The sequence below is a fragment of the Poromitra crassiceps genome (genome assembly GCF_964638095.1).
Source record: "Poromitra crassiceps genome assembly, chromosome: 9".
Lineage (NCBI taxonomy): Eukaryota > Metazoa > Chordata > Actinopteri > Beryciformes > Melamphaidae > Poromitra > Poromitra crassiceps.
This window is the reverse complement of record NC_139630.1, coordinates 27880892-27908178: the sequence shown is the minus strand read 5'-3', so window position 1 is coordinate 27908178 and position 27287 is coordinate 27880892. Positions and strand designations below refer to the sequence as shown.

General features: G+C 42.8%; 1 protein-coding gene and 2 long non-coding RNA genes across 3 annotated transcripts; 2 read left to right on the top strand and 1 right to left on the bottom strand.

The window, feature by feature from the left end:
• The first annotated feature begins 11799 nt into the window (after positions 1–11799).
• On the top strand, positions 11800–16095 carry LOC310782525. Its single transcript, XR_014553029.1, has 3 exons — positions 11800–11960; positions 13300–13411; positions 15879–16095. It is a non-coding gene; the product is annotated as an uncharacterized lncRNA (long non-coding RNA).
• A 147-nt stretch (positions 16096–16242) lies between these two features.
• On the bottom strand, positions 16243–25869 carry LOC310782526. The gene is made up of 2 exons (XR_014553030.1): positions 25498–25869; positions 16243–16591 (listed from the first exon to the last, which is right to left on the bottom strand). It is a non-coding gene; the product is annotated as an uncharacterized lncRNA (long non-coding RNA).
• On the top strand, positions 23035–25283 carry LOC310782524 (C-C motif chemokine 3-like). The gene is made up of 3 exons (XM_083643201.1): positions 23035–23199; positions 23743–23857; positions 24536–25283. The coding sequence occupies exons 1-3, from the start codon at positions 23112–23114 to the stop codon at positions 24621–24623; spliced, it is 291 nt and encodes a 96-aa protein (XP_083499327.1). The 5' UTR covers positions 23035–23111; the 3' UTR covers positions 24624–25283.
• Positions 25870–27287: the final 1418 nt, after the last annotated feature.

Below are 27287 nucleotides of genomic sequence, written 5' to 3'. Positions count from 1 at the left end.
AAGCACAACAATGACTTAACGTGCTGCTGAAGGATGCACAATCCATTTCCATAGAGATCAACAGCTACAGACAGTCTAATGTCCATTTGGGTGAGATGGAAATGGAAAGATTTGCACCTTAGAGCAACGTTCTGGTTCTAAATCTAAACGTTAGAAAGGACATGCAAGTATTATGTTCTATCATTCTATGATGCATAAGGTAAGACAAGGTCAACTTTCTTCATCATTTTGCATATTAGACTATTAGATATACTGTACTGTATGGAGGTTCATAGCAATGATAAAAAGTGTGTGTACAGCAAAGCTACATCTCACACGTGCAGGTGTTTGTGGTGCATAGCTTTGTATAGCCTACGCCAACAGCTTTGGTTAGACAGTCCTGAATGCTGCTGCGTTGTGACCCCGCCCCTCTCTCAAACCACAGGTTTCCGTTTAGCAGTTGTGTTACTTACAACCCGGCTGAAGGAAGTAACAAAAGGAGGGAGTCAAACTTATAGCAATAATAATTATGACCTCAAACTAAGGACTAAAACGACACAAACCACTAGAAGCCAAAAGAACCGAATAGAATTGTGCACACAGGTGAGGAGGGAATGAGTGGTCTGTGGGCTTTTAAAGCTCAAAGAGCGCACCGGGCCCAGGTACACCCAATCAGCCTAATGACCCAAAGAAACCACCAAGCTCCTGCAAGACAGGGCCAGGAGAGTGGGAGGGTTGTCACAGCAGTCAGGAGGTTGGTTAGTAGCAGTGTATTGTAGTTTCACTCACCCATGTGTTTTTACATGCATATTATTTGCTGTGTTACTGAAGCAAATGTGACTGACATTGATCATCACAATTGCTCAAGTGACATCACTGATGACATCACCACTGCTCATGTGACATCACTGATGACAGAGTGGAGGGGAAGGAGCGAAAAGATAACTTAGAGAGAGGACTATAGGCCTACGTACATAAACCTGTGACAGACTGTCTGTAATCAGACATTTTGTAACTTTATTACTTTGATGACATGACTAACACTGAAAACTGATGCAATTCAAACCATGTCCTTTAAAACCACATGAAGCTGCAAGAAAAGCTCAAAAACACACAACACACACCCACCCACCCACACGCACGCGCACGCGCACGTGCACACGCACACGCACACGCACACGCACACGCACACGCACACGCACACACACACACACACACACACACACACACACACACACACACACACACACACACAGATGATAATAGTGTTTCCTTTTTTCCTCAACACAGAAACTCCTCTGTTGATACGTACTGCAGACTGGTCGAGAGAGAAGTCTCCCAGTTACTAGGTAAGAAACGTGTGTACAAGGTGACAAATAATGTCACTAAGCTCCAACACTCTGCTCTACTCGAGCTCAAACAGGACACCTCTGTAGTAGTTCAATCTGCTGACAAAGGTGGCGCCATAGTTTTACAAGACAGAGAGGCTTATGTTGGTGAAATTAATAGACAACTTGCTAATGCTGATTTTTTATCTCAAATTGAACAGTAACCCCACCTTAGTTTTTTAAGTTAATGTTGATTCTGTACTTAAGGGCTTTTTTGAGACGGGTGACATCCAGAAAAATGAATATGATTATATGAAAGTTGACAGTCCTGTCACACCTGTGATTCATATTTTGCCTAAAATCCATAAAGAATATACCAATTAATGTTCCTCCTGGTCGACCTATTGTCTCTGGGATTGGCTCTCTCACTGAAAATATTTCCTCTGTTTGTTGATTACTTCCTGAAACCACATGTCTTGTCACTTCCTTCTTATGTAAGGGACTCCAGTGATTGTATTCAGGTCATACAAGCCTTAGACTCAGTGGACAAGGACTCGCTCTTGGTCACTCTTGATGTGGAGAGTTTAAATATCCCACATCAAGGTGCAGGGCCGTAACCAGGGTCCCGAAATAGGGGAGGTCCAGCAAGGGGAGGCAGATTAAAATTGAGGGGTTTTTTCCCCTTTTTTAGCCATATTTAGAGTAATATATCATTTTAAATCAACATTAGGATTATACTGTTGTGATGTCATTATTCAGTATATTCTCTTTCATGTCACCACCTGCTCAGCTCTCCTGTCAACATAATTGTAACTAACAAACACAAACTGTTTTAGCCAAATTCATATCAAAATGACACCTACAAACACAGGTACACAACCCAAGCCGTACACAACACACAAAGTCATCATCGATAATAAAAAAAAACATACAGAGGGACATTTATTTATTCCTGATAGGAACGATTGAAAAATAAAATAAAATATATTATGTTGTTTTTAACTTTACACCACCTCTTTTTGTTACTTATTGGGTCATGAAACTGAAACCATGCATATAGCCACCTGCATACCTGACTTCGGGAGCTTGGCAATTGGCATCATGCATGATTAGCCAGTAGCATCCCAATGTGTCACACAGGTAACATTACTTAAGAGACAGACTAGACACTTACTTTCTTGGTTGTTGCTAAAAAATCTGTCAGTGTCACTCACTGTCTGTCGTTCACTCGCTCACTGTCTCGCAGCTCGCTCACCTTCAATTATCTCGCCAGGCAGACAGACAGTCATCACTCACCACCATGCTGCTGCTCTCTCGGAATCAAGTTACCGCGGACGCGGCGTCAGATGACTTCTTGCCTGACCTGCCTTTCGTTTCAAAATAAAAGCTATCCCGTGTTTTTCATGCTTTTCCATGCAGATTGTTTTATTTTTTTACAATCTTCGTTCTCAGGACACTCTACAATTTTCTGTTCCCAAAGTCCGAACTGGGGAAGAAAGCTTTTAGGTTCTCTGCATCCACCGCATGGAACAGTCTGCAGTCTGATCTTAAACTTAATAGCTTAGTAACCTTAAATGGTTTTAAGGCTATGGTAAAATCTCTTGAGAACAGGCTGTCTGTATGCAAATGTTTTATTTGATAATTTTAATGTTTTTCAATTGTATGTGTTTATGTGTTTGTTTGTTGTAACTTTGTGTTGCTGCTGTTTCTTGGCCAGGTCTCTCTTGTAAAAGAGATCTTTGATCTCAATGGGACAAACCTGGTTAAATAAAGGCTAAAAAAAAAAACTCTGAAATATTAGGGGAGGTCCGGACCTCCCCGTCCTCATAGCTAGTTACAGCCATGTCAAGGTGGCCTCGAGGCAATAGAGCACTTTCTCAATCAGAGGACTGCTTGCACCCCCAGTACTGCCTGTCTTAAAGAGCTTACTGAAATAGTACTTACTAATAAATAAAAATATGTTTGAAAAACACTTCTTCTTACAAAAACGTGGGACTGCCATGGGTAGCAAAATGGCTCCCAATTATGCAAATCTGTATGTGGGCCTTCTTGAGACCAATTTTATTCTCAACAAGAATTGTAATCCTTTTCTACCTTTTATCCAAATTTGGAAACGCTACATTGATGACATTTTTTTGATCTGGACTGGGTCTGCCTCAGAGTTAGCTGCTTTTCACACATTTCTAAATGATAGCAGTGAACATCTTAAATTTACCATAGCCTCTGATGCTGTACGTATGAACTTCCTTGACATTTTGATTTACAAAGCCAATGGTAGACTGAGCACGGATTTATATCGGAAACCTACAGACTGTAATTCCCTCCTCCATGCTGACAGTTACCACCCCACACCTCTCAAAAAGGGTATTCCTATTGGCCAATTTAAGCGTATACGTAGGACCTGCAGTTCAGATGTAGCTTTTAAAATGCACTCAAAGGATCTTGAGACACGTTTTCGACGGCGGGGCTATCCTGAACAGTATTGAACCAGCTTCCAATAGATTTCAGCATTGTTCACACGTTGACTGTCTCTCCACTAGAGAGAGACATAACAGAGAACAAGTGAGGTCTCCAGACCATAGTTCAAGCAGAAGGCCACTCACGCATAATCCGATCATCCCCTGACGTCAGTCAAGTTCTAGCATAACGTGGTCAGTCAAAAATCCTAGTATGACGTCTGCTATGACGTCAAACATGACGTCAGTTAATCCTCATATATATAGCAAGGGTTCTACGTCACCTCTCTCTCTCTGGCCGATCATAGCAGCAGCAGCTCACGGCAGTCCATCTCCCCTGAAGCCGGCCTCCGAAGCGTTGTTTTGCGGCCTCCGAAGCGTGTTTTGCTCCACATCTGCAGACCGAATCAGCATCCTCAAGCCTTCTCCACCCGTGGTTATTCACCGCAGATTTCAACGCTCCCCACTCCATTCCGGTACGTCGAGTTCCGAGCCAGAGCTGTCCATGGACAGCGACGACAGCTTAGACATCGCTTCCCTGTTCCGGACCGGCCACGGAGCGTACCTGCTTTCCGAGTCTTCTGATGAAGACGCTGGCGAAGTGGCTGGACCACAGGCTGCACAGGCTGCTAGCATAGCCCCAACGAGAAGGCCCAGCACGCGTTCCCGTGGCACGGGGCGCGCCACTGCGACGGCCCGTGGACGCCCAAGTACGCGTGCGAGCGTGCCGGAAGGAGAGGCCGCTCGGCGCGGACGCGCGAGAGGCCGCGGGCGAAGACCAGTAGAGGCAGCCGCCCCGAGAGCCGGGAGCCGCCGGGGAAACGCAGGCCGCGGGGCCGCCGCGAGACGCCTCGTCCTTCCTGGTCGCACTGACCTCCAGGCCGCCGCCCCGGAAGCGGAAGCGGCCCCATTCGTAGCTCCGCCGAGCCGACAGGGGTCGTCAAGAGCCATCCTGCTGTCTCTGCTAGATGCAAGCAGAGCAGTAGAAGCCCGTCTGAGCGCCCTGGAAACCCCGGCGCAGCAGCCGATCCTACCCCCGCCCATGCAGCAAGCTGATATGCTCCCCACCACCACCCAACCCGCCCAGATGAACACTCTGGCGTCCGCCATGCCTGCCAGCCCATTCGGTATGTCTTTTGTTTCTCCCTGTGCTGATATTTTGCCCAGGCTAAGGTCCCAGATTTTAAAGGGCAGAGACATCAACTTAGTTAGCATACTCCTGCCATCTCCCGAGTGTAAAAGGAAAGCTACGGGTGACCCAGATGGCCCTGTTTATTTAAAGTCGTCCGACCCCCGCCTGCCCAAAGACCTGTCCTTATGTGACTTCCTGAACACGTTCGGCGTCTACCGTGACGTGATCTGCGAAGTGTATCCAGAGCGCCGCCATGAGCTAGACAAATATCTAGCGCTAATAGGGGATCTCTACTCCAGCCACGGTAAACTATTTTACCAATATCATAAAGCATTCTCCGCTAAAGCCGCCCTGATGATCACTCGGGCAAATAGGCGGCTTGACTGGTCCGTCATGGACATGCAGATATTCATGAAGCTGGTTAGCAGGCGGCCGGCGAACACCTGCTACTCATGCGGCGAACCGGGGCACTCCGCACAATTCTGCCCAAAGGCGGCCTTTCAGTCCGGCGCCGCCCCCTCCCAGGCGCCCGGCACCAGCGGGTCCTCCCAGGCAGGCAACCAGGTGCGTAACATTGGCCTCAACACGCTCTGCAAATATTTCAACGAGAACGTGTGCACGGTCCCTAACTGTTCCTTCCTGCACTCATGTAGCTTCTGCGGGGACGCCCACCCCCGCTCCGCCTGCCCGCGAAGGAACCGCCCCCCAAAGCTGACCCTCAAGAGGGAGAGATCGGGCTTTCGGCAATACTAAAACTCCACCCCTCCACCCCCATCGACGTCCCAGCTCTAACACAGGAGCTGTCCCTTCACCCCAACCGCCCTTTCGTCGACTACCTACTGTCCGGCCTCTCCCAGGGGTTCAGGATAGGCGTAGTCTCCCCCCCCCTGGCCCCCCACATATCAAAAAATTTGCAATCCGCCCTCAAGGAACCCGAAGTAGTCTCCCAACTTCTCGCCAAAGAACTATCTAAGGGATTCCTAATCGGCCCCTTCAAGGCCCCCCCCTTCCCGGTGTTCCGGACAAGCCCAATAGGCATTGCCACGCGCAAATATTCCGGCAAGAAAAGAATGATAATCGACCTCTCGGCACCCCGGCACGGCCCCAACCTCCAGCATAAATAGCCTAATTCCCCCCGAACCCTTCTCCCTCCACTACGCCACAGTAGACCACGCCATCCTCCTTATTAAGTTTGCGGGGAGAGGCGCCCAGCTCTCTAAGGCCACATCTCGGACGCCTTCAAAGTCATGCCCATCCATCCCTCCCAATGGCCGCTGTTCGGAATCAAATGGGAGTCGAGGTTCTACTTCGCCGTCAGGCTCACGTTCGGCTGCAGGAGCAGCCCCGCCATCTTCAACTCGAGAGAGCAGAAAGTCAGGGTAGTCGCGCCAAGGCAGCCAAGTAGGCCAAGCCGGGAAGCGCCAAGCTAAATTTTAATGTACCAAGATCGAAGGCCCGACCGAGTTGGGAGCGCCGGCCGCAAATAGCCGTAAGCCGCTAAAAAGGTTGAAGGCCGGAAAAGTACAATCGCGAAGCGCCAAGGCGGCCAGGTAGGCCAAGCTGGGAAGCGCTATCGCGAGGTGCCCGACCGAGTTGGGAGCGCCAGCCGCAAATAGCTGTAAGTCGCTAAAAAGGTCGAAGGCAGGAAAAGCAAGATCGAAGGCCCGACCAAGTTGGGAGCGCCAGCCGCAAATATCCAAATTTGGAAACGCTACATTGATGACATTTTTTTGATCTGGACTGGGTCTGCCTCAGAGTTAGCTGCTTTTCACACATTTCTAAATGATAGCAGTGAACATCTTAAATTTACCATAGCCTCTGATGCTGTACGTATGAACTTCCTTGACATTTTGATTTACAAAGCCAATGGTAGACTGAGCACGGATTTATATCGGAAACCTACAGACCGTAATTCCCTCCTCCATGCTGACAGTTACCACCCCACACCTCTCAAAAAGGGTATTCCTATTGGCCAATTTAAGCGTATACGTAGGACCTGCAGTTCAGATGTAGCTTTTAAAATGCACTCAAAGGATCTTGAGACACGTTTTCGACGGCGGGGCTATCCTGAACAGTGGATTGAACCAGCTTCCAATAGATTTCAGCATTGTTCACAAGTTGACTGTCTCTCCACTAGAGAGAGACATAACGGAGAACAACCAATCAATTGTCTGATCCAATATTCTCCCCTTGGCAGGCAGTTCGAAAAAATTGTTCAAAAACACTGGTCCACTTCTGATCCTGCTCTGAATAAGGTTTTTTCTGTCTCACCACGTGTTGTTTACAGAAGACCTCCCAACCTGAAGAACTTCCTGGTCAGGTCGCATTTGAGGCAACCCACACCCTCACATTTTCTTAATAACATTCCCGATGGTAACTATAAATGTGGTGATTGTGCCCAATGTAAATTCACCCACAAATGTCATACATTCAACCATCCAGTGAGGGGTAAAACATTTAAAATAAAGGGTATCATCAGCTGTACCACATTGAATATTATTTATATGATTAGATGTTTGTGTGGATCAGTCTACATTGGCAAATCTTCCAGAGCTTTAAAAAACAGAATATCTGAACACAGGAGTGATATTAGGACTAAGGATTTTAAGAATCCTGTGGCACTTCATTTCTTCCAGGCCAAACATTGTATCTCTTCACTCAAATATTTTGGTATAGAGCATGTCAAACTGCCACCTAGGGGAGGTGATATTAATAATTTACTCCTTAGGAGGGAAGCTTTCTGGATCTCTACCTTAGACACCTTTGCCAGAGGCTTGAATGAGTCATTTGATATTAGACCATTCCTTTAATTTTTGATAGACTTCTTCACTTACCCTCATCTGTGAGTACAGACTCACTTAGATATTTGTGATCAGCCTACATCCTGTCTGACATTAGCATTGCTCACTTTAGCTGCCCTGGAGGTCATCCCTCCCTTATTTCTTTATTTCTATTTTAATATTTATGTGTGGGCATCTTTATCCTACCCTTTGCAGAGCAACTGCCTTGGCCCCTCCTTTTCTAGATGTTTCTCTATAGATGGTTTTAACTTGACAACAAAAACATTCTGGTGGTCTGTGGGCTTTTAAAGCACAAAGAGCGCACCGGGCCCAGGTGCACCCAATCAGCCTAATGACCCAAAGAAACCACCAAGCTCCTGCAAGACAGGGCCAGGAGAGTGGGAGGGTTGTCACAGCAGTCAGGAGGTTGGTTAGTAGCAGTGTATTGTAGTTTCACTCACCCTGTGTTTTTAGAGGCATATTATTTGCTGTGTTACTGAAGCAAATGTGACTGACATTGATCACAAGTAAATTGAGCCCTTCCCTATAGTTTTAATACACTAGGAGACAGACAGACAGACGCCGCTCACCAACTCTATAGGCTCCATCGTGCAACTGTGCGCCATCGGCTCATACCACATCACAGTTGCTCTAACACTGAAAACTGATGCAATTCAAACCATGTCCTTTAAAACCACATGAAGCTGCAAGAAAAGCTCAAAAACAAACACCCACCCACCCACCCACGCGCACACGTGCACACGCACCCGCACACACACACACACACACACACACACACACACACACGCGCGCGCGCACACACACACACACACACACACACACACACACACACACACACACACACGCGCGCGCACACACACACACACACACACACACACACACACACACACACACACAGATGATAATAGTGTTTCCCAGTTACTAAGTAAGAAACGTGTGTACAAGGTGACAAATAATGTCACTAAGCTCCAACGCTCTGCTCTACTCGAGCTCAAACAGGAGTAGTTCAATCTGCTGACAAAGGTGGCGCCATAGTTTTACAAGACAGAGAGGCTTATGTTGGTGAAATTAATAGACAACTTGCTAATTCTGATTTTTTATCTCAAATTGAACAGTAACCCCACCTTAGTTTTTTAAGCTAATGTTGATTCTGTACTTAAGGGCTTTTTTGAGACGGGTGACATCCAGAAAAATTAATATGATTATATGAAAGTTGACAGTCCTGTCACACCTGTGATTCATATTTTGCCTAAAATCCATAAAGAATATACCAATGTTCCTCCTGGTCGACCTATTGTGTCTGGGATTGGCTCTCTCACTGAAAATATTTCCTCTTTTGTTGATTACTTCCTGAAACCACATGTCTTGTCACTTCCTTCTTATGTAAGGGACTCCAGTGATTGTATTCAGGTCATACTTAGACTCAGTGGACAAGGACTCGCTCTTGGTCACTCTTGATGTGGAGAGTTTGCATACAATTATAAAACGGCTCTCTCAAATCAAGCAATCTGATTGGTTCACAGCCATTGTATAATTCCAGTAACCGAGTTCAATAACCCATGGCCATGGGTTATTGGTTGCCATGGCAACTCTCTTACTAAAAGGCAGCGCTGCGCTCGAGCCAAACAGCTTTCTCCTGATCTGCTGTATGGAGGGTCACTAGTCCTTCAAGTCTTTGTACAATGAGTCATTATGGAAGCATGATGGCGCAACTCACTTACTAAAAGTACCTCAAAAACAAAATGGCGGAGACAGCTTTCAGATCCTTGTGAATCGATCTTCGCTTATAACTTTACTAATACTTCGCAGAAAATGATGTTTTGTACAAGAATAGACGCGGGCTAATGTCTTAACCCCTCTCTCGCGCGCCCTCACTCTTAACCCCGCATTTCTAAATAAGACGTAACGTTACTTGGTGTCGGCATACGGCTCTGGTGTCGGGCTTTGCAAAAAGCTCTCAGCTTCTCAGCAAGCGCCAGGATTGGCCAATGTCGACTTCAGTCTCCAGAACGATCCAATCAAATCACCCGCACGTCTATCTTCTTGCTAGAGGTCCCGCCTTACAGTAGTGTTTCAACTGACTCTATCAGACCATGCCAGTCGGACTTATAGTATTATTATTATTATATTATATTATTATTGGAAACCGTTTTATAAAAGCAATATAGCACTCGAGCTGCGTGGTGTTGTGGAATATATCCCGCTGATAAGCTGTTATCCCACGAGGCCTGCGGCCTCATGGGATAACAGCTTATCAGCGGGATATATTCTCCACAACACACTTGCTTTCATGCTATATTGCTTAAATATCCCACATCAAGGTGGCCTCGAGGCAATAGAGCACTTTCTCAATCAGAGGACTGCACCCCCAGTACTGCCTGTCTTAAAGAGCTTACTGAAATAGTACTTACTAATAATTTTTTTATGTTTGAAAAACACTTCTTCTTACAAAAACGTGGGACTGCCATGGGTAGCAAAATGGCTCCCAATTATGCAAATCTGTATGTGGGCCTTCTTGAGACCAATTTTATTCTCAACAAGAAATGTAATCATTACATACATCATTCTGCTGCTGCGCGAGACTCCCGTCGTTACGCGGCTCATTTGATGCGCTGCACTGCAGGCATTATAGGCTACCAAATACCAACAGTACAGAACCACGAGTATTTGGGGGAAAATGTCACTCATTTATATCACAATGAATGACCAATGAATAAAAAGTTGTTATATCGTAGTTTTGAGCCCCTGCCAGTCAGAGGCTGTAATCTCCTACCTGTCTATCAGCCAGGCAGTGTGGGGGGAAAAGGCATTGCTGCTGCGGGAAGCAATCCAGTCTATCCAAACTTTTGCCGATCTCATGACATGCAGCAGGGAAATATATTTTGGTAGGCCATGTGTTTGTGTTCTCACTTGTACAGACAATAGAGTCGCGTTGTTTACACGCATGCTAACTACCGTGAGATTCATTTGTTTGGCGAGACGGGCATGAAAATGAGGAAACGAGAGAGAGAGGTGAGGTGGGGGCGGAGATAATCTGGGAAGATTCTCCTGTAGTGCGTGTCACAGCCAGATTTCAAAATCGGCTAAAATTGTCAGAATCCTGTAGTCTGAGCCCAGCTTTACCCTCATCTGTGAGTACAGACTCACTTAGCTGCCCTGGAGTTCATCCCTCCCTTATTTCTTTATTTCTATTTTAATATTTATGTGTGGGCATCTTTATCCTACCCTTTGCAGAGCAACTGCCTTGGCCCCTCCTTTTCTAAATGTTTCTCTATAGATGGTTTTAACTTGACAACAAAAACATTCTAAATTGAACCCCCGCTCAATTCCTGTTGCAGTGTTTGCTATGGACATAAAAGAAAAAATAACATTCAAGTGCAGGACTGACCATTCCGTGAAAACCGTCTATACAGCTGAGCAGCGAAAACAAAAGTAACGATGTCGAGTGAATATTTTTGCAGTTTACCGAATGCTGAGAAAAAGGAAGTGCTGTGGGGTTGCGCTCTGGTGAAAACCGTCTATAGAATGTTTTTCTACATAATTGTTTTAGACTTGCCCTTGCTCCTTGTTTACTGTATTTTCTAGTGTACCGACAACTTTGCTTCCTACACTAGGCTATAGGCTACTATCTTAAATTGTACTTTTTTTGTGTATTATGTCTTGAGAATGTCTTTCTCCATTATTTTGTTTTTCATGTGAAGCAAGATGCACCCTGTGATGATTCACCTTAATGGTTGATTGCTTTCACCTGTTTTCTTTCCCCCACGCACATCAGTGGGAGGAGATGTTTGACTTGTATGGGTGCTCTGTCATTTTGTGCAATGTTTCCTTCCCTACCAAAAAACAAAAAACTCGGCTGTTTCTCTCCCTCTCATTTTTAGATCAGTGTTGACCACAGTTTTACACTACACACTATTAGAAGGGTACATGGGTGTGCACACGCACGCACGCACGCACGCACACACACACACACACACACACACACACACACACACACACACACACACACACACACACACACACACACACACACACACACACACTACATGATTGGTCACAAAAGGGTTTTTGCTTATCGCGTTACAGAGGATGTTAGGGATGAGGCAGGATAAGAGGCAGGGCAGAGAAGGACATACTGACAGATAGAGCGAGGCAGACAGACAGAGACGGACAGTTATGATGATGATGAAGATGAAGAAGACAGTCCTTCTGGTGGTCTGCAGCATCCTGCTTTTCTCAACCTTGGCTGAATCTAGTGTACCAAGTAAGTTTACTGCCTTGTCTCCACAGGTCAGAGTAATGCCATGAGGTCAAATGTCTAGAAACAGCCAAACCTGCTTGCTGGTTGAATATGACATATTGGCAAATGGCAATAGACTTGATGCTATAGAATACATGCACTGTATTGTGGGGAACTTTTGCACAGCTTTCAATTTTAATTGTTAGCTGTGGTAAACTGATTTGTTTGTTTTTCTGTTCTTGCTGTTCTTACTTATTAATGCCGAAGCAAAAATATTGATTCATGCCATAATCAAATCAAACCAAACCAAACCACAGCAAGCCTCAGCAGCCATTGAATATATGAGTCTAAAGCTTATACACCAGGGGTCCCCAATTACTTTTCACCAAGGGCCACATTTTGCTGAGGGTCGGGGGCCGAACCGTGCGACGGCCGCAAGGCGGCGGCGTGAAACATTTGGTGCATTTGAAGCCAGAGGAATAGAGGAATAACTCATTTTAAATGAACAGTTCTGTTGTCATTATTCAGTCTTAACCACCAATTTGATCCTTTTCTCGCTCACTCCTATGTCACCACCTGGAGGGCTTGAAATTAACTTTTTTGAACACCTGCCAATATGGCTGCTAGATTTTAAAGTTACCAGCCAATTTGCACTAGCCAACATATTTTTCTTGAAATAAACCAGAATATGAGTGGGTTAATTTAAGCATCAGTAAGTGGACCGAGATTCTCAAAGCCTGTGTTGAGGGTAACACAAGAACAAAAATGCACTCTTGAAGCAAAATAAATCCAAAACCAACAAGTTAATTATTTAAATTTCTACTTCAATGTAGAACAGTCATTTCTTACACATGAGATTAATTTAGCCGTTTAGTCATCAAGATTATTGAAAAATATTCCATATTCCAGACTGAAATGTTATAACAGAAGTATTGGCCAGAATGACATGAACATTTGGACACCTATTCAGTGTTGAACAGTAATTTCTTACATTACATTTAACCTGATTTAATCAGGATGATTGAAAAATATTAACAGAAGTTGACTATTAGAATGACTTGAACATGAACAATTGGACACTTCCTCAGTGTTGAACTGTAATTTATACACATGAGATTACTTTTAGCCAGATATTGCATGTTGCATTCAGGTACTGTAAAAAAAAAAAAAAAAGGCAATTCCGGCGCGGGCCACACAGCTCGCCGGCTGCGGGCCGCTATTTGGGACACCCTGTGTTACACTATACTGCTTTGTAAATGTAGCATACATGTCTAATAGTATGAACAAGAGAAGCATACGGAAAGGGGAAGAAGACCAAAATAATGGCATCTGTGTTTATGTTGTTTCTCTGTCTGTTTATCAGGCGGCGGTGGTCCAGCTGCATGCTGTTTCCATTTTACCCCCAAACCCGTGCCTAAGGGCAGGGTGCTGAGCTACAATTACACACACAGTCAGTGTCCCAAGAAGGCTGTAGTGTGAGTGTTGCATCTCCTGTTTTATTGATCTTCAACCGTACAGACTTTGCTACTCCTGCACAAGTGTATAGGAGTTATCATGCAGTTATCGGTAACCCTTTATTTTACAGGTACCCTAGTTACATATGAACTATTTGTAATTACACATGAACACCAAATGTAATTACACAGTAATTACCAATAGTTATAAATGATGTTCATATGTAGTTACATTGTAACATACCTGTAAAATGGAGTGAGTCTGTTCAACTGCAGTTCATATGTAGTTACATTGTAACGGACCTGTAAAGTGGAGTGAGTGTATTCAACTTTAGTTCATATGTAGTTACATGGTAACAGACCTGTAAAGTGGAGTGAGTCTATTTAACTGTAGTTCATATGTAGTTACATGGTAACAGACCTGTAAAGTGGAGTGAGTATATTCAACGGTAGTTCATATGTAGTTACATTGTAATGGACCTGTAAAGTGGAGTGAGTCTATTCAACTGTAGTTCATATGTAGTTACATGGCACCGGACCTGTAAAGAAGCTCTGGCCTGGGACAGAGATAGCTAAAAGCCAGTGGGGGATTCGAACCACTGAACTTCAGATTGCAAAGCAGGCATCTTTAACCACTCAGCCACAAGGGCTTTCCAACTTGTGGAGTTTGGGATAACTGTATGTCAGTCAGATGTAGTTGTCACTTCCTAGCTTTGGTATTATAAGCATAGACTTTGTTAGATACTTTGTTAGTTGTAGCTTGAAAGACAGGCAATATTGATTAATGTGAATGCATTTCTGCAGTGTGACTGTGCCAGACCCCCCCCCCCCCCCCCCCCATGAGCTGTAAATGGCTCATGGGACTATTTACACCACAATTCAGAAAATTACTAGAATGCATTTTTTTTATTTAAAATCTTTAAATATAACTAAATGTTTCTAGAGCACAGTGCATACAATTTATTTAGCAAATAGGGGGGAGTTCCCCCCTTATGCGGATTAGGGGATTTATAGACTTGGGGGGGGGGGGGGGGGGTATAGACTTTGGGGAGAGATGATCCGGGGGTCTGCTGACCAAAGGGGTCTTTGAGGGGCTTCGACTGGGTCCCCAACAAATTGAGAAATTGGGAAATTGATGGGGAAATGACTCATTTACAATAAGCTAACAATTAGAATGTAGAAGAATGGCTATTTTGATTATAGTTTCACTGTTACCTCTATATCTACAATACTTTTATTATAATTTTTGTATTGGAATTCTGGACAAAATCATACCTACAACTAAATAAAGTATCAATATTTTCCCCCAAGTCTCTGTGTATAATAACAAAGCTATGAAGTGACAGCAACTACATCTGACTCACATACAGTTATCCTCTTAAACTCCACCATGAAATTTGGAAAGCCCTCGTGGCTGAGTGGTTAAAGCCGCTTGCTTTGCAATCTGAAGTTCAGTGGTTCGAATCCACCACTGGGTTTTAGCAATCTCTGTCCCAGCCGGGAGCTTCTTTACAGGTCCGCTACCATGTAACTACATATGACCTACAGTTGAAAAGACTCACTCCACTTTACAGGTCCGGTACCATGTAACTACATATGAACTACAGTTGAACAGTCTCACTCCACTTTAGAGGTCCGGTACCATGTAACTACATATGAACTACAGTTGAACAGTCTCACCCCACTTTACAGGTCTGTTACAATGTAACTACATATGAACTACAGTTGAACAGACTCACTCCATTTTACATGTCTGTTACAATGTAACTACATATGAACTACAGTTGAACAGACTCACTCCATTTTACAGGTCTGTTACAATGTAACTACATATGAACGTAATTTAGAACTATTGGTAATTACTGTGTAATTACATTTGGTGTTCATGTGTAATTACAAATAGTTCATATGTAACTAGGGTACCTGTAAAATAAAGGGTTACCCAGTTATCATAACCAGATTTTAACCACATTTTAATTGATCTGTCATTATAGACATACTATACAGTTCAAATCAAGTTTCAGAATTAGCTGATAAAATAATATCTGCGTGATGTTATAGAGACAGTTGTTTTTTTGAGTTTTCAATCACCATAATGGCAACTGCAGTGATTAAAAAGAAATCATAAAAAAATTGCTTTACTGAAACATTTAAGATAACTTGGCAATCAAAAAATAATAATCGAGAGAAAATCTGCAATATATTAAAAAATAATCTGCTAAAGGTGCAACGGTTGTGGCAACACATCTGTCACTAAAACAACACTGAGGATTTACTGCAATTGTAAAATGCCCAAGTGGAGCCTGAAGGCTGATTGGCTGATTTAGTTGCTATTGGCCGAATTATTGACTGATTGATTATCTGGTTGGTTTGATGACTGTAAATGCAAGGCAAAATGCAACAACAGCAGGCATGATCTGTGTGTGTGTGTGTGTGTGTGTGTGTGTGTGTTTCTCTCTCTCTCTCTCTCTCTCTCTCTCTGTTATAGCTTTCAGATGAAGAGGAAGAGAACGGATGGTAGCCATTTTATGGTCTGTGCTGACCCAATTCACGACTGGGTCAAGAACATCATCAACCTTGTGGATTCCAGACCATAGGCCCAAACTGCTAAAGTGGAGGGTTCTGGCTCCCACTGAGTACCTGTAACCCCGGCAAGCAATCTGATTGGTCCAAATTATGTTTTAACCACACCATATAAAGCAGAATCTCCCCCCCAAAAATGAGTAGTAACCCATGAGTTAGATTACCATCTTCATCGCTTTTCCATTTTTCTTTCCTTTTTCTCTCATTTGAATTAGTTTAAAACTGCAAAATAATTTCTCAGATGAACTCTGTTTTAATGTGATGTCATGTGATGTATTGAATGTAACGTTTTCAGTGCTAAAGCCCCCCCCCCCCGCCCCCCCACACACACACACCTTTTTCTTCCATTTGCTGATATTGTTTTCTATACAATAAAGTATTACAAATATTTGTTTTAAGGTGGTTTTCCTACACACTTTGGTTAAATTTAGGTCTTCAAAATCAAGTTTCCTGTAGTGTCGTCCTCAATAGACAAGACTGAGAACTTCAACTCTGGCCTACAATCCATTGAACATCAGTCTGTTAAAGTCACGGGAGGTCTACCACAAACGCTTTATAGTCAGGCACAAACAATCTATTTATTAGGTATATGTATATATACAGTATATATATATCTCTCTATAAGTATATCTCTCTAATATATATATAAACTCTATAAGTTTTTAGCTCTTTTTGCAACTGCTGCGCCTGTTGCTTAATGCACTTTTTATACTCTTTTTTTAAAGTTTTGTTGTGATGCTTTTAAATGTCCATTTTATTCTCTTCTTTTATTCTTTTATTTTTCTGTCATCCATTTTATGTGAAGCACTTTGAATTGCCTCTGTGTATGAAATGTGCTATACAAATAAACTTGACTTGACTTGACTTGACTATATATGATGTCTTGGACTATTTTCAATAATGTAGACTACATAGACAATCCCCCATATTGTATCATTCATTCATTAAATTACATGGTCCCTTTATTTCTCTCTCCTTCCTGCAGCCTCACCCCTAACTGTTACGTCATTAATATACACGCCCCCTCATTCCTTGTCCAATCACTGTCCCCCACGGTTTCCCTCTCTCTGGTCTATACCCAATCAGCTCATTTCCCTCGTCTTTTCTGTTGGCCAATCATCTGAATGAGTTGTATAAAGATGCCCATGTATCTCACTGTGTTGTAACTCACCTATGTGCTGTCACCTCTCAGTTGCTGAACCTCATCGAAGCAGTGTTTCGCCCCACCTCCTCCCCTGATCACCACCATTGTCATGGCTCCTGATTAATTCCCTATGGGGGAATTCTCTATCCTATAAATCGCTGACGTCTTCCGCTCATCTCAGGAAGATCCGTCATCATATCATGGAGCCATTCGCCAAATCTAATTACTATCATTAAAAGTTTATCTGTACCTTCTACCTGTCTCTAGTCTCTCATTATTGAAATATATATATATGGGAGGAAACACACACAAGCATGGAGAAGGAAACTTCACACAGAAAGGACCTGGGACGGAACAGGGTTCGAACCCGGGACCTTCTTGCTGTTAGTGTGAGGTAATAGTGCTAACCACTGAGCCACCTTATTAACCTCATATGGGAAAATACATTTCTTATGGAGAAAATCTGGTGCCAAGTCCCTGTGTCTGTTTGCAATACAGAAAATATAAGAATAAAAAAGCTGTCATTTCAAGGGACTATTAGATCTTTTAACATGGCTAATAGCTAACTGACTAATACAGTACATCAACTTCTGATATATATAGACTACAATCAAACATTTTGTAATTTCAGTACTTTGATGAAAATTGATTTTTTTCAATGTAAAAAAATTGATTTTTTTCAATGTAAAAAACGTGTGTACAAGGTGACAAATAATGTCACTAAGCTCCAACGCTCTGCTCTACTCGAGCTCAAACAGGACACCTCTGTAGTAGTTCAATCTGCTGACAAAGGTGGCGCCATAGTTTTACAAGACAGAGAGGCTTATGTTGGTGAAATTAATAGACAACTTGCTAATGCTGATTTTTTTTTTAATCTCAAATTGAATAGTAACCCCACCTTAGTTTTTTAAGCTAATGTTGATTCTGTACTTAAGGGCTTTTTTGAGACGGGTGACATCCAGAAAAACGAATATGATTATATGAAAGTTGACAGTCCTGTCACACCTGTGATTCCTATTTTGCCTAAAATCCATAAAGAATATACCAATGTTCCTCCTGGTCGACCTATTGTCTCTGGGATTGGCTCTCTCACTGAAAATATTTCCTCTTTTGTTGATTACTTCCTGAAACCACATGTCTTGTCACTTCCTTCTTATGTAAGGGACTCCAGTGATTGTATTCAGGTCATACAAGCCTTAGACTCAGTGGACAAGGACTCGCTCTTGGTCACTCTTGATGTGAAGAGTTTGTATACAAATATCCCACATCAAGGTGGCCTCGAGGCAATAAAGCACTTTCTCAATCAGAGGACTGCTTGCACCCCCAGTACTGCCTGTCTAAAGAGCTTACTGAAATAGTACTTACTAATCATTTTTTTATGTTTGAAAAACACTTCTTCTTGCAAAAACGTGGGACTGCCATGGGTAGCAAAATGGCTCCCAATTATGCAAATCTGTATGTGGGCCTTCTTGAGACCAATTGTATTCTCAACAAGAATTGTAATCCTTTTCTACCTTTTATCCAAATTTGGAAACGCTACATTGATGACATTTTTTTGATCTGGACTGGGTCTGCCTCAGAGTCAGCTGCTTTTCACACATTTCTAAATGATAGCAGTGAACATCTTAAATTTACCATAGCCTCTGATGCTGTACGTATGAACTTCCTTGACATTTTGATTTACAAAGCCAATGGTAGACTGAGCACAGATTTATATCGGAAACCTACAGACCGTAATTCCCTCCTCCATGCTGACAGTTACCACCCCACACCTCTCAAAAAGGGTATTCCTATTGGCCAATTTAAAGAGCATGGGGCAGGTTAGAGACCCCAATCAGTCAATGTGTAGGTGAATTATGGAGGAACTCGATTTTCACATTAAGACACTTACATATACACTACAGTGACTTCTGGGGTCGTTTTACTTTTTGAACTTTTATTTTGACATCTTGGATCCCAAAACTCTGACGTCACAGTGGGGAGTCGCCAGGCATGCTCGTCTGTCCCTCTGTCTGTCGTCACTTAGGTCAGGGCTGTCAGTCACACACTATGGATGCTAACGCCGGTTTTCAGGAGGAAGAGGAGGTAGCAAATGTTTATGCACATGCGTGTGATGGTCCTCAGCCTAATTTTGACAGTGAAAGAGAGCAGGAACAGCCCACAACGGACCGCGGAGAGAGAGTTGTGGAGAAGCCTGAAAGCAAGCAGCGGAGGCGGGCCGAGGTGCGGTCTGTAATTCGACGCACACACACACACACAAGCGAGCGGAGGCGGGCCGAGGTGCGGACTGTAATTCGACACACACACACACACACACACACACACACACACACACACGCGCACACACACACACACACCGAGTGAGAGTGAGAGAGAGAGAGAGAGAGAGAGAGAGAGATAGAGAGAGGGGGACTGACGGAGGGCCCCTCCACTCGCTCTTTCCCCTCCCTCCCTCCCGGAGCGAGTGAGAGAGACGAGAAAGAGAGAGATAGAGAGCGTGTCACCGCGCAGACAGGTACACAAACACACACACACACACACACACACACACCGAGTGAGAGAGAGAGAGAGAGAGAGAGAGAGAGAGAGAGAGCAGAATTAGGACGATACCCACTAATCATCAAGATTCAGAAGAGAGCGTCTAAATTTTACGACCACCTTAAAAAAAGTGCCCCTGATACGCTCCATAGCAAAACCCTCACCCACAGAGAGAGCCTAGGAAGATGCCCTCTCAGCCAGCTGGTCCTGGGGCTCCGCTCACAAGCAGAGTCACCAGACAGACGACACCCCTATAGATTAAACCAAATTATAAGAAATCAAAAAGAAAAATATCTGACACACTGGAAAGAGTCAACCAAAAAGCAGAGCAAACTGGAATGCTACCTGGCCCTAGACAGAGACTACAGAGTAGCAGAATACCTTAGCACTGTGACTGACCCCAAACTTAGGAAAACCCTGACTATGTACAGACTCAGTGAGCACAACCTGGCCATTGAGAGAGGCCGCCACAGGCAGACCTGGCTCCCAAGGGAAGAAAGACTGTGCACCCACTGCACCCAACAGGAAGTGGAAACTGAGTTGCACTTTCTAACCTCGTGCAGTCTGTACCAGGACATCAGAGACACATACTTCCCTCAGATAACAAACACTCATAAGGACTTTGAGAACACGAGTGATACCAAAAAACTTCCATATCTGCTGGGCGAATTACAACAGTGAGCTAACACAGCAGCAAGGTTTGTGAGCTGTTGTGACAGGAAAAGGATAAATGGGACACAACCACTCTAAAGCTTAGGGTCCGCCCTCTGCACATCTTGTACATAGACACATACTGTACAGATATCTTCAACTCCTTTTATCCTATTTTTAAACATTTAAACTTTGTCACCTAGCCTATGTACATATTTGTTTGCAAGACCGAAATGTTTACATATCTCTGTATTATAACAGGCTAACATTATAGTTTATATTATTGTTATTATCGTTATTATTATAGTTTTGTGCTAACCTTTCGGTTATAATTGTGTTACTTTTTGTTTTGTTGCACTCTTGCTTTGGCAATGTAAACTTATGTTCTCCATGCCAATAAAGCCTTTTTGAATTGAATTGAATTGAATTGAGATAGAAAGAGAGTGTCACGCAGACAGGCAGCAGCAGCAGAGTGGAGCTGACAGCTTGTTATCTGCATGCAGTAACCTGGCGACACCCGACCCAAAACTCACTGACAACGACTTACTACAGGCAGCTACTGACTAAATGACTAACTATATACTAAAAACTAACTAGTGATTAACCTACCAACTGACCGACCGACTAACTGGCTGACTGATTGACTTTGACTAGCATACGTACCTGACCTGACTATCTGTCCTGAAATGCGACTGATTTGACCACGGAATTGACGACAGTGGGAGGGGAGAGGGAGACACGCACGCGGGAGCCACTCCCCACTGTGACGTAGCAGGCTTTTTCTTGTCAGATTAAAAGTCTGTTATTTCCTTCTGAAAAAGGAAGGTGTTTTTCTCCATTTTTTTTTTCAAACTTTTTTTTTTTTTTTTTTCCAATGCTGCATTAACTTTTCAAATGGACATAGGGACAAGGTTAAGTATACATTTAGCAAAGGAATTACCCTGCTCCATGCTCTTTAAGCGTAGCCTATACGTAGGACCTATGTAGCTTTTAAAATGCACTCAAAGGATCTTGAGACACGTTTTCGACGGCGGGGCTATCCTGAACAGTGGATTGAACCAGCTTCCAATAGATTTCAGCATTGTTCACAAGTTGACTGTCTCTCCACTAGAGAGAGACATAACGGAGAACAACCAATCAATTGTCTGATCCAATATTCTCCCCTTGGCAGGCAGTTCGAAAAAATTGTTCAAAAACACTGGTCCATTTTAAGTTCTGATCCTGCTCTGAATAAGGTTTTTTCTGTCTCACCACGTATTGTTTACAGAAGACCTCCCTACCTGAAGAACTTCCTGGTCAGGTCGCATTTGAGGCAACCCACACCCTCACATTTTCTTAATAACATTCCCGATGGTAACTATAAATGTGGTGATTGTGCCCAATGTAAATTCACCCACAAATGTCATACATTCAACCATCCAGTGACGGGTAAAACATTTAAAATAAAGGGTATCATCAGCTGTACCACATCGAATATTATTTATATGATTAGATGTTTGTGTGGATCAGTCTACATTGGCAAATCTTCCAGAGCTTTAAAAACCAGAATATCTGAACACAGGAGTGATATTAGGACTAAGGATTTTAAGAATCCTGTGGCACTTCATTTCTTCCAGGCCAAACATTGTATCTCTTCACTCAAATATTTTGGTATAGAGCATGTCAAACTGCCACCTAGGTGATATTAACAATTTACTCCTTAGGAGGGAAGCTTTCTGGATCTCTACCTTAGACACCTTTGCCAGAGGCTTGAATGAGTCATTCGATATTAGACCATTCCTTTAATTTTGTTTTACGTTTGATAGACTTTTTCACTTACCCTCATCTGTGAGTACAGACTCACTTAGATATTTGTGATCAGCCTACATCCTGTCTGACATTAGCATTGCTCACTTTAGCTGCCCTGGAGGTCATCCCTCCCTTATTTCTTTATTTCTATTTTAATATTTATGTATGGGCATCTTTATCCTACCCTTTGCAGAGCAACTGCCTTGGCCCCTCCTTTTCTAGATGTTTCTCTACAGAATGTTTTTCTACATCATTGTTTTAGACTTGCCCTTGCTCCTTGTTTATTGCATTTTCTAGTGTACCGACAACTTTGCTTCCTACACTAGGCTATACTATCTTAAATTGTACTTTTTGTGTGTATTATGTCTTGAGATTATGTCTTAATGGTTGATTGCTTTCACCTGTTTTCTTTCCCCCACGCCCATTAGTGGGAGGAGATGTTTGACTTGTATATATGGGTGCTCTGTCATTTTGTGCTTCATTCTGATGAAGGTCTCACGACCGAAACGTCAATAATATAACAAATAAACTGTGAGTTAAGTGGATGCAGTGTGCGGACTTCACTTCTTTTTGATCCTTTTTTCATAGAACCTGCAACGCTTCCTTCCCTACCAAAAAACAAAAAACACCTCCGCCCCTTCGACCGTTTCTCTCCGTCTCATTTTTAGATCAGTGTTGACCACAGTGTGTTTGCAAGTTTTACACCACACACTATTAGAAGGGTACATGGGTGTGTACACGCACGCACGCACGCACGCACGCACACACACACACACACACACACACACACACACACACACACACACACACACACACACACACACAGACACACACACACACACACACACACACACACACACACACACACACACACACACACACACTACATGATTGGTCACAAAAGGGTTTTTGCTTATCGCGTTACAGAAGATGTTAGGGATGAGGCAGGATAAGACGCAGGGCAGAGAAGGACATACTGACAGATAGAGCGAGGCAGACAGACAGAGACAGACAGTTATGATGATGATGAAGATGAAGAAGACAGTCCTTCTGGTGGTCTGCAGCATCCTGCTTTTCTCAATCCTGGCTGTATCTCAGGATCAGAGTAAGTTTACCACCTTGTCTCTAAATGTCATGATGTTTATGTCTAGAAACAGCCAAACCTGCTTGCTGGTTGAATATGACATATTGGCAAATGGCAATAGACTTGATGCTATAGAATACATGCACTGTATTGTGGGGAACTTTTGCGCAGCTTTCAATTTTATTTGTTAGCTGTGGTAAACTGATTTGTTTGTTTTTCTGTTCTTGCTGTTCTTACTTATTAATGCCGAAGCAAAAATATTGATTCATGCCATAATCAAATCAAACCAAACCACAGCAAGCCTCAGCAGCCATTGAATATATGAGTCTAAAGCTTATACACCAGGGGTCCCCTGGAGTATAAAAAAAAAAAGAAGCAATTCCAGTGCGGGCCACACAGCTCGCCGGCCGCGGGCCGCTATTTGGGAAACCCTGTTATACACTATACTGCTTTGTAAATGTAGCATACATGTCTAATAGTATGAACAAGAGAAGTATACGGAAAGGGGAAGAAGACCAAAATAATGGTATCTGTGTTCATGTTGTTTCTCTGTCTGTTTCTCAGGCGGCGGTGGTCCAGCTGCATGCTGTTTCAATTTTATCTTCAAAGCGCCTAAGCGTATTGCCAGGGTGCTGAGCTACAATCACACAGACAGTCGGTGTGCCAAGAAGGGTGTAGTGTGAGTGTTGCATCTCCTGTTTTATTGATCTTCAACCTTACAGACTTTGCTACTCCTGCACAAGTGTAGGAGTTATCATGCAGTTATCATAACCAGGCTTTAGGCCACATTTTAATTGATCTGTCATTATAGACATACTATACAGTTCAAATCAAGTTTCAGAATTAGCTGATAAAATAATATCTGCGTGATGTTATAGAGACAGTTGTTTTTTTTAGTTTTCAATCACCATAATGGCAACTGCAGTGATTAAAAAGAAATCATAAAAAATTGGTTTACTGAAACATTTAAGATTACTTGGCAATCAAAAAATAATAATCGAGAGAAAATCTGCAATTAATTAAAAAATAATCTACTAAAGGTGCAACGGTTGCGGCAACACATCTGTCACTAAAAGAACACTGAGGATTTACTGCAATTGTAAAATGCCCAAGTTGAGCCGGCCTGATTGGCTGACTGAGTTGCTATTGGCCGAATTATTGACTGATTGATTATCTGGTTGGTTTGATGACTGTAAATGCAAGGCAAAATGCAACAACAGCAGGCATGATCTGTGTGTGTGTGTGTGTGTGTGTGTGTGTGTGTGTGTGTGTGTGTGTGTGTGTGTGTCTGTGTGTGTGTGTGTGTGTGTGTGTGCGTGTGTCTCTCTCTCTCTCTCTCTCTCTCTCTCTGTTATAGCTTTCAGATGAAGAGGAGGAAGCTCTGTGCTGACCCAATTCACGACTGGGTCAAGAACATCATGAACATTGTGAATTCCAGACCATAGGCCCAAACGGCTAAAGTGGAGGGTTCTGGCTCCCACTGAGTACCTGTAGCCCCGGCAAGCAATCTGATTGGTCCAAATGATGTATTAACCACACCATACAAAGCAGAATCTCCCCCCCAAAAATGAGTAGTAACCCATGAGTTAGATTACCATCTTCATCGCTTTTCCATTTTTCTTTCCTTTTTCTCTCATTTGAATTGGTTTAAAACTGCAAAATAATTTCTCAGGTGAACTCTGTTTTAATGTGATGTCATGTGATGTATTGAATGTAACGTTTTCAGTGCTAAAGCCCCCCCCCCCCCCTCCCCCCCCCCCCCCCACACACACACACACACACACACACACACACACACACACACACACACACACACACACACACACACACACACACACACACACACACACACACACACACACACTTTTTTCTTCCATTTGCTGATATTGTTTTCTATACAATAAAGTATTACAAATATTTGTTTTAAGGTGGTGTTCCTACACACTTTGGTTAAATTTAGGTCTTCAAAATCAAGTTTCCTGTAGTGACGTCCTCAATAGACAAGACTGAGAACTTCAACTCTGGCCTACAATCCATTGAACATCAGTCTGTTAAAGTCACGGGAGGTCTACCACAAACGCTTTATAGTCAGGCACAAACAATATATATATATATATATATATATATATATATATATATATATATATATATATATATATATATATATATATATATATATATATACATATATATATATATATATATACATATATATATATATATACATATATATATATATATATATATATATATATATACATATATATATATATATATATATATATAAACCGGCCTGTTTGTCGACGGGCAACAGATGACGCAAGCTACAAGTGGGGGTATGCTTGGTGTCCAAACTGCAGTATAGAGGAAAAGAGGACACCGTACCCAGACCTGAGTTTTATGTGTGTGTAGTCATGCTTATAGTCATGATGTCGGGGGACTCAATATAGATACATTGATTTATTCTATTATGCAAACCCAATGAGTCATAAGTTTTTAGCTCTTTTTGCAACTGCTGCGCCTGTTGCTTAATGCACTTTTTATACTCTTTTTTAAAGTTTTGTTGTGATGCTTTTAAATGTCCATTTTATTTTCTTCTTTTCTTCTTTTATTTTCCTGTCATCCATTTTATGTGAAGCACTTTGAATTGCCTCTGTGTATGAAATGTGCTATACAAATAAACTTGACTTGACTTGACTTGACTTGACTATATATATATATGGGAGGAAACACACACAACCATGGAGAAGCAAACTTCACACAGAAAGGACATGGGACGGAACAGGGTTTGAACCCGGGACCTTCTTGCTGTTAGTGTGAGGTAATAGTGCTAACCACTGAGCCACCTTATTAACCTCATATGGGAAATTACATTTCTTATGGAGAAAATCTGTAGTTTCACTCACCCTGTGTTTTTAGAGGCATATTATTTGCTGTGTTACTGAAGCAAATGTGACTGACATTGATCATCACAATTGCTCAAGTGACATCACTGATGACATCACCACTGCTCATGTGACATCACTGATGACAGAGTGGAGGGGAAGGAGCGAAAAGATAACTTAGAGAGAGGACTATAGGCCTACGTACATAAACCTGTGACAGACTGTCTGTAATCAGACATTTTGTAACTTTATTACTTTGATGACATGACTAACACTGAAAACTGATGCAATTCAAACCATGTCCTTTAAAACCACATGAAGCTGCAAGAAAAGCTCAAAAACACACAACACACACCCACCCACGCGCACGCGCACGCGCACACGCACACGCACACGCACACGCACACGCACACACACACACACACACACACACACACACACACACACACACACACACACACACACACACACACACACACACAGATGATAATAGTGTTTCCTTTTTTCCTCAACACAGAAACTCCTCTGTTGATACGTACTGCAGACTGGTCGAGAGAGAAGTCTCCCAGTTACTAGGTAAGAAACGTGTGTACAAGGTGACAAATAATGTCACTAAGCTCCAACGCTCTGCTCTACTTGAGCTCAAACAGGACACCTCTGTAGTAGTTCAATCTGCTGACAAAGGTGGCGCCATAGTTTTACAAGACAGAGAGGCTTATGTTGGTGAAATTAATAGACAACTTGCTAATGCTGATTTTTATCTCAATTTGAACAGTAACCCCACCTTAGTTTTTAAAGCTAATGTTGATTCTGTACTTAAGGGCTTTTTTGAGACGGGTGGCATCCAGAAAAATGAATATGATTATATGAAAGTTGACAGTCCTGTCACACCTGTGATTTATATTTTGCCTAAAATCCATAAAGAATATACCAATGTTCCTCCTGGTCGACCTATTGTGTCTGGGATTGGCTCTCTCACTGAAAATATTTCCTCTTTTGTTGATTACTTCCTGAAACCACATGTCTTGTCACTTCCTTCTTATGTAAGGGACTCCAGTGATTGTATTCAGGTCATACAAGCCTTAGACTCAGTGGACAAGGACTCGCTCTTGGTCACTCTTGATGTGGAGAGTTTGTATACAAATATCCCACATCAAGGTGGCCTCAAGGCAATAGAGCACTTTCTCAATCAGAGGACTGCTTGCACCCCCAGTACTGCCTGTC